This window comes from Protopterus annectens, chromosome 6.part0, assembly GCF_019279795.1.
Source record: "Protopterus annectens isolate FY-2018-M chromosome 6.part0, PAN1.0, whole genome shotgun sequence".
Taxonomy (NCBI): Eukaryota; Metazoa; Chordata; order Ceratodontiformes; family Protopteridae; genus Protopterus; species Protopterus annectens.
The window spans coordinates 1,554,622,616-1,554,638,048 of record NC_056737.1 but is presented as its reverse complement, the minus strand read 5'-3'; the positions used below and the strand labels follow the sequence as shown (position 1 = coordinate 1,554,638,048).

At 38.1% G+C, this 15,433-nt stretch overlaps 1 protein-coding gene across 1 annotated transcript in view; it reads right to left on the bottom strand.

Moving 5' to 3' along the window:
• LOC122804002 (protein mono-ADP-ribosyltransferase PARP14-like) overlaps positions 1–15,433 on the bottom strand; it is a 1,683,704-nt gene that overhangs the window by 1,101,568 nt on the left and 566,703 nt on the right. The window contains exon 6 of the mRNA XM_044073683.1: positions 953–1,189. Within this exon, the coding sequence (XP_043929618.1) occupies positions 953–1,189 (237 nt within the window). The remainder of the gene's footprint in view (positions 1–952; positions 1,190–15,433) is intronic.

Here is a 15,433-nt window from a genome sequence, read left to right as displayed (position 1 = left end):
GAGTCAGCAAAGAAAAGGAATAAAAAAGAAAAAACAAATCCTTATCAGAATAATGAAAATGCTACAGGCGTACTTGACCCTCATCTTCCAGGGACTGAACAGGATATAAAGGCTCTAGTCCAGTGGGTAAGAGGAGAACCAAGCAAAAGAAAAACAAATGTTGACTTAGACTCCACAGACCTCTACACACACACACACACACACACACACACACACACACACACACACACACACACATGCACATGCACGCATGCACAAGTATACATACATACAAATGCGGTCTGTATGTAACAGCTAATCTTTACAATGCAATTAGTATTAAGGGTTTTGCTGACACCACAGACCAGAATAAGGGAAATATCTTACCACAGGAAAAGAGATGCTCCCTTTTTCATCAGTGACAAATGTTACGAGATCTTCCACATCCCCCTCAGCTATTACCAAAAAAACTGGATGAGAACTCAGTTTAACGTGTCTGCTAAAGAATGGTTCTTCAAATATGCAAACCATCCAACTGCTCTAACAAAGCAGCAGCATTACAGCATATTGCCCAGTGTAGGCCAGGACTACAACCTACAGCCTTCTAATCTTACAAGCAACAAAACTGAGCTGTTACTTAACTGTAATATGACAAGTGGAACCATGTTGAAATTCATGCAAGTAACAGAATCAAAACAAATTTCATGCTGAAAGTAAATTCATTTTTTCTTGAGTTCTTGCTTGGGGCTACAGCACAATGAATTGAGAGAACGGAGCTAGTAAACCAGAAAGTGTGAGGCCTGCAATTTACTTTAACAATCATTTAACACTATAGTTTCACAATAAATGCTGGAAGTATCCATCTGCTGAAAAGAAATGTACATTCAGTTATGCGAATACATTCTTGTCCATAATTGCTACATGCCAGTCTAGAAAAAGAGAAGAAATTCATACTTGCAGCTTGCCTACCTACCTCTATATTCAGCAAAGGTAACAATGAATCCATTCATCTCAGGTGCACTGCGCACATCTGTCACAACTGCACCACCATTCTTGGGATTTTCAAAGTAAAGAGCCAGATACTGATCGCCATTCAACGGGTTTACATCTTCAACAATAATACTTTTTGTTGGTTCTAAAAGTGCTGTTTCAACTTTTTGTTGACATATCCTGACATTTCTGGGACATCTGAACGCAAATTCGGAAGCATCTACAGCACAAAAGCAAAAGAATCTGTTAGTATTCTACATTTTTATACAACTCCTGAAAATGATTCTCTTTTAATTGCCCTTTACAGATGGTTCAGGCTACTCGGTCATATTCTAATAAATAGAAAGGCAAAGGCAGTGGTCAGTAATTAATAAGTATCACTAAACACTAACATGTTCCATACTTTTAGCTGCAACTTTTTGCATCACTCTGCTAGTTGGTAATGTATATGGAAATAAAATGTAAAAGGACATACTAAAGTATACAATGCAAAAAAATAAATAAAAAAAAATCAACTGCTTGAAGTTTCTGCACCCACAGTTCATGTCAGATAAGGAAGTGGCAGCAAGAGGGCAATGCTAACCTTAAGGTAATATGCATGCCATAAAACAAGCGACAGACCACATGTAACAGCTTAGAGAAGCCAGAACACTTCAACAGTGATTACAGTAAAAGGCAGAATTAATCATAATGCATTCCTTCTTATAAAATCTGCATGGCAGGGATTCACTGCTGACCACAAGACACAGCAAACACAAAGCAAGTCACTAAAATACTTCTACCACCGTTCATCTTGAGATGTCAGTGTAACAGTGCATGTTTAAAAGGTAGAACATTCCAAAATATAAGATACATGCCTTTAATTAATGCATCTACAGTTCAATGAAACTGCAAACAACTCAAAGAGAAAAATAAAAAAAAATCACACATACACATGTAATATTAGAAGTTCTGCAAAAATACTCCACAAATGGATATAGACAATGGATAAAAACTATATAAGCCCACCTACTTTGGCCCAAAGAATATGGACTATAAAGCCCACCTACAGCGGTTATTTCCCTACCTTCTTTTTTCCCCCTTCAACCCAGGATAGGAATTTCTTTATAACTATCTCATGCATTTTTAAAATTCCTTCTTTGCTTTTGATTTTGCTAACTCAGTGGTTGGTCAGCTCTGCAAGTTGCCAAATGTTCCCTTTGTTTCAGTGACTGAAGCTGATGACTTGTTTGCTACAGTTATTGTTACATGTGAAGAACAAAAAAATTATTGATAATGCAGGAATGATGAGAGGCATTATTATAAGTTTCACTATTACTTTCTCCATTTATCTGTCAAAGTTTCCCAAGTCATGTACCTTTTAATCAAAAAACAGTGCTTGATATAAATGCTGCAATTTTTCTATTTTGATACCATCCATGGCTTACTTTTGGCACACTGCAACAAATTGTATGTTATATCCCTCTTCTTTTACAGTCGTCTCTGGCTTTGTTCATGATTGAAAGAGACTACTGACAGTCCATTTACCAAGCTAACAAACAATCATCCAATTTTGCCACACCTTTTTGTATATCAACTGTGTCTGTGTGTCAGTCTTATCAGAAAAAGGCATACTTAACATTCCAGACCTTCTGTAATGTCACTTGTGGAGACAACAAAAAGGTTCAAGACAGTACTGATGAAGTACCGGTCTGATAAACATCCTTTCTGCTTAGTGGATATTTATTTTCACCTTCTATGTCCTTTGCCAAGCTAGCGTTTCATCCATGTACTATGCCATGAACTACTCCAAGACAGTCTAACTGAACACTAAAATTATTTATTTCCAATTGTATATCAACTTAGCTAAAGACCTTCTTCAGAGAAGGTCAGGAAAGAAAATCTCCAACTCACACTTTGCAGTTTTTTAATCATATGCAAATTAAATCTTATACATAAAAAAGCATATATTATTTATTTATTTGTTTATTTATATTTGTTAACTAAGGTAAAACATTGATCACAACTTATGAATGTTATGCTCAGTCTGGGAAAAATGAGAATTATAAAACTAAACACACAATATCAAGACAAGTTTACAGGGGACATTATAAAGTGTTTGAACAAAGTACACACACACTAGAGTTACTAGCAGGTGTACCATACAAGTTGTGATAATAACGCTTCATTGCACATTTGTTGGGCTGTCAAACATTTGAAGGGAAATAAAAAAATATTATTTGAAAGCTTACAGTAAGACAGAGTAACAGACAGAATGGTGGGATATATATGGCCTGAGGTAAGACAGGTGCATCATGCTTGATTGTGAAGTTATCATTTCAGACGGCGCTAGAATTTTGTCTAGGAATATCTTTTAGATGTAGGTATAGGAATTCTGAGAGTTTAGGAGCACAAACTGAGAAGTTATGACTTGTGGACATTAATTCTGTTACTAGAGTTGTAAGATAGGGGTCTAGCGAGTTTGACACCTAAGGTTACAGGAAGGGATTTCTGAAGTAAGTTTTTCACCAAGTGGTGGGATGGTTTGTGTGTGTAAAAATGTAAATAACAGAGATCAAAGTAAAAGGTCAGTTCTTTGTTTAATGGGCAACCAATTACCCTGGCTGGCTACTTACTCAGTGAAACTCATGTCTTGGAGAAAAGATAATAAATCTACATATTCTGGGGGCAAGTGTAGTATTTTAGGATTCTTTGCTACATGCAGTAGCTTTTAGAGGAATACCATATTCAAGCTGAGTAAATAGGATACATTTTTTGCAATGGAAATTGATAACTATAGGTAAAAAGTGAAATTTCCCATGTACAGAATAAAAAACAAGTGAGTCTGCTTCGAGATTTAGCAAGGTGAAATTGAAAGATCAGTGTTTCATCAACCCAGATTCCAAAGTATTTGAAGTACATGGTTGTTTCGACAACAGCACTGTTGCAGACTCTGACTTCTAAGTGTTGGTGAGAAAGAGTTTCTGATTTGATCCAAAAAGCATAACTATTTTGAGTTCAAACTATGTTTGTATAGTGTGGTAACTGTTGTATACAGGGATTACAGGCCTGACTACATGGCAGATGACCCGAGTTTGAATAGTGGCTCAGGTAACCGTAGAAGCTGGCAAGGAGGATGGAAGTGAGCTGTCATTTTTGTCTCAGCCATCAAATGCAGGGTGACTATGGCTCACCATATGGGTAAAATCTAGTATGAGCACTGGAGCTATAGGTGATCTCCCCATGGAGTTCGAGCTAAGTGAGCCCACACTGCTATACGCAAGCTGCAAAGTCAGCCCAGAGGAATTCAGAGTGTGAAGGCATGCTTCCCATCTATGAGCAACATATAGCAGAGCTCAGAAGAACCACCACAGGGGAGTGTATTCTCCACAGGGTGGAGAGTAGGACATGGAAAATGGAAAAAGGCAGTAAATGGGAAAATCAGGTCAGAACTCCACAAGGTTTCAAAATCCTTTAGCCCCAAAACTTCAGATTCGATTGAATGCTTTTGATGACCCATTCTTTTACATAATGTTGGTAACGTCAATACACACTGATTCCTAGAATGAAGTCTGCCACAAAGTGACTACAAACTACATATTAATAGCAAATGTCATACAATTGCCAAAGTATACTCCCAAACAGCTTCAACAAAATAGGCCAGGTCACCAAAAATCAGTAAGTCTGAGCTAGCGATCAGTCCAACAAATCCTGAGTAAGATTAAAATCTCATCCATGGCACAGTTATCAAAAAGACCAACAAAGCCCAAAAGTTCCAAACCACAAAGTGCCATCAGAATACTGGTTAAAACACAAAAACACAGTGATAAAATCCCAAATGCCCTCCAAAGCAGGAGTGAAAAAAATGATACCACCTTCAACAGTGATTCCATGAAGTTACTAACAACTACGGTCAAAGTTATAGAGGGAAGATTTCTGACTTTTTTCCACACTTATGAAAGGATATAATCTACTGCCCTCTTCCAGAATTCAGCAACCTTGCCCTAATCAAACTGATGTGCTGAAAAGTTTAGTTAAAGATATTAAAATTAGGTTTTGAAGAGTTGTGGGTTGTAAGGATATACAAAACTGATTGGGTGTGAGTTGGAATCACTCAGCCCACTAATGTTCCCAGGCTACTCATCATACTCTTTTTGTCATAATGTACTATGCAGATAAAAAATCCAGTGCTTCCCTACCTAAACTAAATAAATAAATAAAATACAATTAAATAAATAAAGATAAAAAGTTCAGAATTTATTTATTAGTCCCAAAGTGCTACTCACCAATTTGAGGACACATTTCAACTAGTATTTCCCCCTTTCACGTTGTTGCTCACCCTTTTTCTCAAACTGAGTTGCTACAGATTATGGAAAAACTAGCACCATTTAAGAGTCAGTCTGTTTTGCTTGGCATTGGGCTTTTTGTTAAAATAACGGCTTTGAACACTAAATGTTGCCAGAGAATTACTACTTGCAAGAATAATTCTACTTCTCTTTTTACATCTTTGTACATAACAGGTATTGATTTTAATCTATAAATGGGTTAATCCATTGTTTCTTTGATTCTGTAAATATGCTTATATCACAAAAGGAGATACTGCCAGCCCAGTCATCTGGAATTTTGTAAATAATTATATGTCACTTGTGAATATCAACATGATTCATATGCTTGTGTTACAAATGTATTAGAACGGTATGTCAAATACGATCGTTTGTACAAACGTTAAGTGCTGAAGAGATATTTTGTAAAGTACTGAGCTAAAATGTAACCACAGCATGCCCTACTGGAACAGAACAGAAATGTACCTGCACTGTTGTAACTGTTTAGATGTATATATTTTAACAATGGAAACTGGAACACAGGAGGTTAATTTCAGAAAAATAGCTGAAAATTTAAATTACTTTATGACTATGTAATAAAAGGATGTTATCTTTCAGTTTCAGTGCAGTAACAGACAATGTCTACAACTAGAGGTTTTCGACTTTGTCTTGCAAGCATTACATTGTTTTAAGACTTCCAGCAAGTACCAAGATTTGAGGAAAAATCCTTGTGTATGCATTTTAATAGGCAGATGCTAAATATAACCAGCTGCATCAATGGTTGACTACCACCTGGGATAGAGTCAGATGACAAGAAGTGATGTCATTCTGCAAGCTATCCCAGCAGTAATATTTGAAATATTAATTTAAGAATTCTCTGAGAGAGACATAGCATTCTGTATTTGTCTTTGACCTGATGTCAGCTGAAGACCCATTTACCACATCTGCCTTGTTGCTCTGAGTAACTAAGTCTAGGGAACAGTATAATTATTTTAGATATAGTCTGGAATATAGTAAAGCTTAACTTAGATGTTTTTTCTTTATTTATTTGAAACTGTCCTGCAATGTTGTTTTAAATATTTCCTATGATTTTGAACTTTGATGTAACTGTGATTATATACTGAGTATATTCTGTTCTTTTACTATTTATTATGAAATATATTTAAACCTTTCGTTGTGGCTGATATTTGTGAGACATATTAAAGTTCTGAGAGTACTTGCATATTTATTTGGTAACACTGTGGGCCACTCCTAATAGGCTTGCTCTTGGTCAAACGACCATTTGTATTAACAGTAACATTACACAATAAGATTGAGTACCCTTTGTTAAGGGCCTTAAAGTAGCTGTAGCAGTAATAACTACCATATAGTCTGGGCAGAAGGGGACATAGCTAGTAAACCTGTGCCAGCCTTTCCCAGGTGTGTGTGTGTGTGTGTGTGTGTGTGTGTGTGTGTGTGTGTGTGTGTGTGTAAATCAAACCTCAAAGAGTGTGTGTGTGTCAGCTACTTGGGCAGGGACACAAAGCACTGGTTGGACAGAGAAGGTCCTGGAAGTCTTGGCTTGGCCACTCAGCTGTGATCTCAACTCTAAAGCTATGCCAGTGATGAGTCTTATTGGGGATCTGGAGAAAGAGGGAGAAACCAGCCCCGGACTGACTGATCTGTGTGTGCTCTTAAGGGAAATTGCACTTGATGCAGAGAGCGGCATCTGGAAATACTTTATGTGTACCTGTCACCCTCCCAATGTATGTCCCCCACTGGTGCCAGTGGTGAGGACTGAGGTTTCATGATTACTATTGCCAGTGGTGGGGCATCACAGCTTATCATCTTCTTATGTATGCATTTCAATGTGACATATGATGTACTTCAAGGTGAACACAGCTTTTACTATATGCTGAACTTGTAAATGTAATTATGTATACTTGCATGTTTTATGTGGAGCTTTTCTCCATGGACCTCTGCTGAAAAATGACTTGTGTCCAGTCAGACTTTCCAGGTAAACAAATGTAAAATAAATAAAGAAATAATAAAATAAATGCCTTGAGGCAAGCAGATCTTCCCTACCAATAAACTCTTAAGTGTGTAACTCATTTAAAACCTATGCAAGACATTAAAAGGAGTCCTGTCTGCAATGACTTCAACAAGCTCACCAAATTATGAAAAAAAAGGCTCCAAAATGTTCTTGTTGGACAGAGGACATATATTTTCAGCATACACCCTTCTATTGATAGTTTTGACTACCCTCCTAAAAAGTTCAAAAATCACCCATAGAAAGATAAATGTGCAAATAAACAAGTCAAGAGGCTGTCTTGTTCTTTAGTGGATCAAAATTGAAAAGTTATAAAAACTTTTGCAGCAGAAAGCAGACTATAAACTTAAGTTCCCTCTTAGAAGACTGCACAGTCTAAATAACAAGCTCCTCGGGCTACATTTCCTTGACTAGATCCAGTTTTCTTGTCTACTTCTGCTTCTTTTCAAGGGACACATGTTACCTATTCCTGTCCCTTCCTGTCCTTCATCTTTAACGTGCATACTCCGTCTCTAATCTTCTGAACAGTTTGAAAAGCCGGCCAGTGATAGTAAAAGCAAGGATTTAGGAATGTTTTTCAAATGTGTACTCACATCACCTCCCACACTGCTGCCCCCACCAAGTTGCATCCCCTGCCACAGTACTCCATTTAATTTATAATGACATTTTATAGCTGTTTAGATATTCAGTCATTATATGAACAGGTGTATCTTAAATTTTTGAATTCCAACACACAGTTTATACTATTTATCAAAACATTTCAAATGCTTGAAAAATTCACAGGGACTGATAAATAATGCATATATATTGTACATACAGTAAGCTATAACTTTGAAGCATTCTAATATTTGCACCAGTGACAAACAGTATTATGAATGTTTGCAGTTTGCCAAATTCTAACAAATGCAGAACCCGACAAACTATGCTAACAAATGTACAATATTCAGGCTCCTGCTGAACCTTGAAGATCTGACATGGTGATCTTTGAATGAGTGATACTCACCATGATCAGAGAAACATATTAAGTACAGCACTGTGGTATCTCAATAGTGTTTCCCTTATGCCAGGGTACAGGGGTCTTAGAGTTAGTACATGTAAGTTATCAGGAGTGTGGGGGGAAGCCCTCTATTGCAACAATGCCTTAGTGGTGTTACAGCAAGTTTCAAGGTTCACTGTCTTTTTTGATCTTTAATTTTTGAAGTTGCTAGACTCACAATTACACGTCTTTTATGCCTGACAACTCATTTTAAACATCAATGAATGCAGTAACATAACACTTGGCAAAGAGGAAATAACTACATTGGCAAATCATAAATAACACCATAATTAAAAGATCTAGAGACAATAGCAGACAATGGCATTATCATTAAAGATCTGGGGTAGTGGAAAGCCATACAAACTTTGACCAGTGTGTATTTACCAAAGTTAGACAAACACCATTTCCCACATAATTCTAAATGCCAAGTTAAGGACAGAAAATTATGTTTAGAAAATAAATGGTCAGTTAATAACACAATTATAATCAAAGGTCTAGAAGCAATGTTTAAAAAAGATAACATGATAAAATTTTTGGGAGCAATGGCAAGCAATTTAACCTTTGTTCAGTGTATACATCTCCTGAAGTCAGATAAGCATATTTTACAATACATCTAATTCTAAAAGACATGTGTACTCAGTCTAAAAGAGACCGCTATACCATTTCATATCTTACTGATCTATCTCATTATTGAATTCAACATAGTAGATCCCTCTTTTTAAAAAGACAAATGAAACATCATGGAAAAGATAAGATTCCTTACTAAAAATAACTGAGCTGGAAAACACAAAATATTCAGGAAGTGCCATTAGATTCTGTTTCTTATATGTGACCATGACTTGCTCTATAAGAAAATGTCGGACACAGCTACATTTTAAAGATTCTGGCTATTAAGCACTGCTGGGGGTGCCAAAACTTGACTGGGTAACCCAATATTCAAAATAAAAATCAATAACAGACAAACCTGACAATAAAATATGTAACACGTTCAACTATTACATATATAATTTATTCACAACTTTCTTGTACCTGGCTTGGACACCTGTGACTGCAAGACTTGGACTGCATCTAAAACATCTGGACCTACAAAGCTGATTTAATTATATTTTTGCACCTCCTCTAACTGTTTCAGTGATAGTTAACACTTCTCTGCTGCATTGATTTATTTTGCTGACTTTATCACTGTTTTTCAACCTGCACTTGTAAAAGAAACTCAATCAGTTTGTTACTATACTGCTCTTTGGTTGTTTTAATAGTAGTCTGATATTTCCTAACCTGCTCTGATACTGCAAAAGCTGTTAAGTTTTGCAAAGTCTTTGTTTGTAGTGAACATTTCTTAGAGTTAGTTATCTTATTTTCAAGGATTCCTGATATTGCAGGAATTCTTACCTCTGTTGTAAAGCAATTGTTACTGCACTTGAGCTCAAAGCCAGTTTGTTTTACATTGTGAGGGTTCTTTTGCACTCTGGTGGGAGAAAAAAGCTAAATTCTACCCATCCAAGGTGGGAACTACTGGTTGATAGCTTATTGTGTTTTTATCTAATTGGCCTGAGGATTTAACTTTACAGAAGGCTTTCATCCTGCTGGTATGAAAGAAATACATTTTTGTGGGTTGTGCTCATTTATTCAGGGCTTCCTTGTGCCTGGCGTGGACAACTGTGACTGCAAGACTTGGATAGCTTTTAAAACCATCTGGACCTACAAATAAGTATATATTTTTTGCACTTGTTCTAACTGTTTCAGTGATATATAACACTTCACTGTTGCATTTATTATTTTGTTGAACTTATCACTGTTTTTTTCAGCATGCACTTGTTAAAGAAGCTCCATCTGTTTGTTACTGTACTGCTCTTAGGTTGTTTTAACAGAAATCTTACATTTCCTAACCTCCTCTGATACTGCAAAATCAGCTCCCTAGGCTTGCATATAAGCAAAGCTCTCCAGTTTAAAATCCTCTATATGAAATGCTCTCCATAGTCTCCCACTGTTCACTGCTGCTCAAAGAGCTGCCAGTTTGTGCAGAGTGTGGTACCACTGCAAGACATCTAATAGTATACTACTAAACACTCTCACTTTGACCTTTAAATGACTTTCCCTTACTCCTTCCCATCTAGAAATGGTGATTCCTTACCTTACATTGCATTGGCTAGATTAAGACCTGCTAAATCTAGACTGTTCAGTATCACTGTGCTCTTCAACCAGCCCTTTTACATTAAGAGGGCTTCCCTGCACTCTTGTGGCAGAAGTGTGTAGGATTGTGTGGGGATTGCTTCAGAAAGGCTCAGTTTAGGGCTTTCCCACTGGTAGTTGTGTTAAAACTATTTAAATTTGACTGTACATAAGCCTCATATTTGTGCAGGTTTACACTCAGTTTACCGGAGCTGTTCAATGTTTGGCAACTTTAGCCAGAGGTCCAGAGTGCATTTGCACTGAAATCCAAGACATCCACTGACAAAAACTGACAAATAAATATATTCTAAGCACTGCACTTTATTAACTGGATTTAACTGAATTACTGCTTCATCTTTGCTGTTTTGAGACTAAGTTCAGCTAACTCACTTCCTTCACATATACCACATTCAGAAACATCCTGCCACAATGGCCAGGCAGTTCCCCATCATTTCTCCTGCCAGCTTGATTATCATGGGCATCTTGAGGCAATGTAGTAATTGTTTCATGTATACTGACAACCATTTACTTCTAAAGCAAACTAACACCCTATGTGAGAGATGCAAATACACTGTGAAATTGGAGTCAATTCTCTCACATAAAAATAAACTAGACATCAAACAGGTTGTCAGCACACATGCAAACTTCACCTGTCACACAAAATAAGGTCATGACACAAACCCATATTCATGGACGTACTTACTAAAAGCCTAGCAAAAAACAGTGACTTCCCAAACGCACACCACCCACACTCACCACTAAGCAAAAAGAAACCACTACACATAACAGCATACACCCGTGTCTCAACAAATAAGCCTCTAAGGCAAAACACATCAAATGTCTTTGTCATAGGCGACTCCATGTCTTCGTCATAGGCAACTCCATAGTGAGACACACAGATGTCCCCATCACCAGAATGGACAACGAGAAGGTCACGGTCAGCTGCCTATCGGGTGTGAGGATCAAATAAATCATGCATACACTCAAGTTGCTCAACAACAAATACCATTATGACTCTGTCATAGTCCATGTTGGAGTGAATGACTTCAGATGTACCTCTCTGGACTATATGAAGAGAGACATGACAGAACTCTCTGATTATGCGTCCCACACACAGCCATGTTCCAAGCCTTAAGCAGTATTCTATCCTCAGCCAGGATGATACCACAATATACACAAAAAATGACTGACTTCAACAATTGGCTCAGCTTCTGATGTCAGTCCAGGGGGATCCAGTATCTGTCACCCAGGGAGGATATGGTAGACAGACCTCACTGCTTTGCTAAAGATGGTCTGCACCTATCCTCCCTAGGTTATCGGATACTGGCAAATGCCCTTGCTTCCCCCATAGCGCCTTTTTTAGGCAATGTCAAAACAACAAATTTTCCAATGTAACAAACTCTAATTCAGACAAACTCAGGGTTATGCTGCGTAATGCTAGGAGTTTAAACACAAAACTGCACTCCCTGGAAGTACTCCTCACCTTGTAAGATGCTGACATCTGTGCAATTACTGAGACATGGTTCAAGGTAGTCAAGAGCACTCCAGCTGTACAAGGCTACAATGCCTTCCACATTTTCAGACCTCAAAATGAGCATGAAGGAACTAAAGGTGGAGGTGTATCCATCTTCTTTAAAACCAAATACACTTTGAGACTGGTCAAACACCATGACTCTCACAAACTAATCCATGTCCAATTAACTATTGGGAAAGTACCATACCACATCATTGCTACTTATAGATCCCCCACCATGAACCAAGATAATGTACTGGAATCCCTCACTATACAGCCCAACTCCTTAGTCATGGAAGATTTCAACTATCCCTCCATAGACTGGGGGACAAACACATGCTCAAATAGAGGTTCCTGGACTTTGTTAACAACAGTCTGCATCCCCACTATGGGCCTTAATGTTCTGGACATAGTACTCACCAACATAGGGGGGGTCACTATACTTCCCTGTGCATGATGCCTTTCCTGGTTAAATCAGACCACAAATCAGTCTTGTTTGAAGTAACTACTGGAACTGACACCCTTAGAGGAGCAAAAATGCTAAAAACTTTACCATAGCTAACTGCAGACTACTAAGTGTGGGTATAAAAAGCTTCATACCACCCACAATCGCAGACATTGATGATCACTATGCAGAAGTGTATGCAATTGTCATGTACAAACACTTAAGCGACTGCATAAACTCTGCTGTACTTGACCAGATCAAAACCAGGTATTCCCATAAAAACAAGCCACCACGATGGACTTCAAATATGAAGAGATTATATGACAAGAGGAAGAAACTGTTGTCCAAAAGTAAAAGGGATATCACTCTACAGAGGAAGAGTTCCCTCCTAAGCCTAAACAAGAAAATCAGTAATCTTGTAAAGTCTTCTAAAGCAAATTACATTATTAAAATCACATCCCTAGCCAAGGGTAATCATAAGGCATTCCTTAATTATGTCTGAAGTCTAAAAGGGAATGACCAGTTATGTGCCAAACTGGTTGTAGTTAGAATCACTCATACTACACCAGAAGATATTACCAACCTGCTAGCTGATAGATTTAGTGCAAACTTCACCACCCTTTCCCCACCTACCATATCCCAAAGCATACCTGACACCACCTCTTTACCTAGTATCTCTAGAGAACAGGTCATCTCTGCACTCGCCAAGGCCAAAAATATGCCTCAACTGGACCAGATAATATCCCAGGCTGTTTACTAAACTATTTAAAACATGACCTAGCAGACCTACTTGGCATTCTCCTTAATCATAGCTTGAGAACTGGTTATGTTCCTGCAGAATGGAGAACAGCACCAGTAATCCCCTGCACAAATGGGGGCCATCAACTGACCCTGGGAAGTACAGACCCATAAGTCTAACCAGCCTCATCTGCAAGGCCATGGAAAGAATCATAATGGACCTTATCAACAAGGACATATGTGACATCCAAAATACTGGACCCAACCCAGTTTCTCTTTGTTAAGGGTAAATCATGCTTATTAAACATGGTAGACTTATTTGAGAATGTCACCAAAGCGATGGATGAAGTTAAGACAGTGCCCACAGCCTATCTCGACCTTGTCAAGGCTTTCAACACAATTCCCCACTCTGGCATGGTTGAAAAACTCTCCCAGATAGGGATTAACCTGTGCTTTACTAGACGGGTAGCTAATTGGCTCGCCAACAAAACACACACTCTCAAAATTGGTGACTCCACCTCCACCAGTAGACCCATCACCAGTGGAGTACCACAGGGGGTCTGTGCTGGGTCCCTTAGTGTCTGGCATCTATCACACAGAAGAACAAGCCAAAGTAGATGGCCTTTGGCTCACCAAGTTCACTGATGATTACGAACTGGGAGCAATCACTTAGTCCCCCAACGATGTCAATATATTACAGAAAAGGGCTAACACAAACAAATGATTGGTGCCAAGGTCATGGTCTAAAGCTAAATGCAAAAAAATGCATTATTCCCTTTGGCAAAACAGAACTCCCTATAAATTACAATATTGACAGCACCTTCCCGAGCTCCAACCTAGTGGTGAGAAACTTGGAAACACAGGTCGATAGCAATCAGAATTTTGGCCACCAAGTTTCCATAGTGGTAAAGAAAGCCTTCTAAGTAGCACAGCTCATAAGCAAGGGCATAGCATGCAGGTCAAAGGATGTTATACCTCCACTGTACTTTGACCCTCATCAGAACACTAAAAGAGTATAATGCATCTGTTCGCATGTACCTCACCAGACACCTGCAGTAGCTGGAGAGACCTCAGAGGTTTCTCACTAAGAAAATACAGGGACTCCAAACCACAACCTGTATGGACAGGCTGAAAGCCCTGACACTTTACTCTGTATCTTACAGGCTGCTAAGAGGTGACTTGTTCCTGGCCTATAGAGCAATCTCCAACCTTGCCCTAATGGAAATGCTGCACATCCGCAAGTCAAATGGCACAAGAGTCACTTGCTCTAGGGATCACAACCTAGCTTGTGGCATTAACAGAACATGCTTGAGAGACAAACATGTCGCCCAGAGACTGCTGCATTTCTGGAACAGACTTCCTATTCACATAAAACAGAACTTCTCAATGACCCTATTTAAACGCAACTTAGATAATTGGATGGGAGACCACAATTCACCCCTGGGGTGGCACCCATGTCCCTCATGGACAGGGGTAACTGATATTAATCAAAGACCCACTCTGTTCATAAATTCATTCTCTGAACTACTCAAAAAGAAAAAAATGGGGATACTTGGGATTAACATGGCTAGGCTTGTAAAGGCTCTATGACCATTAGTCTAGTAACCTCCTATGAACCTATAAGATTCTCTTTTAAATCTGAGAACATCAGTAATTAACTTCCCCCAAAGGCAATGCTGTATTAAGAATTTTAAATGTATAATTACATTGTATATGAGTAAAACCAAACAAAGGTAGGGAAAAGTATGAACTCTGAAGTGACAGTTGTAACTTTCTTTAAAGGAAAGGATAAAAAAGTAAAGACTTGTAATGTCCCTGTAAGCTAGCAGCAAGTCAAAAGACAAACAAGTACATCAACCAAAGCAGAAATGTGAGGAGACAGATATCCCCAGCATGAAAACAGCAGACTGCCTTCAATTCCTTGTTATTTGAAAAAAAAAAGAAAAAGAAAAACTCTTAAATTTGTAATTATAACCAACAGCAATAAACAGTTCAAAACTTGGATGTTAATTCTTCTTCTTTAAAAGCACTAACGTAATAAACTTGAGAAGACCGAGTCACAGAATAACTCATTTTATTTATGTGTTTTTTTCACCAATTGGACATCATCAAATCGATTTTTCGCTAACAGCTTTACCAGTGGAAAACTAAATATGCACCTAATGAAAACAAAGGATCATAAATCATGATGAAAAAAACTGAGACATAGTAATGAGTCAAAATGCTAACTCAT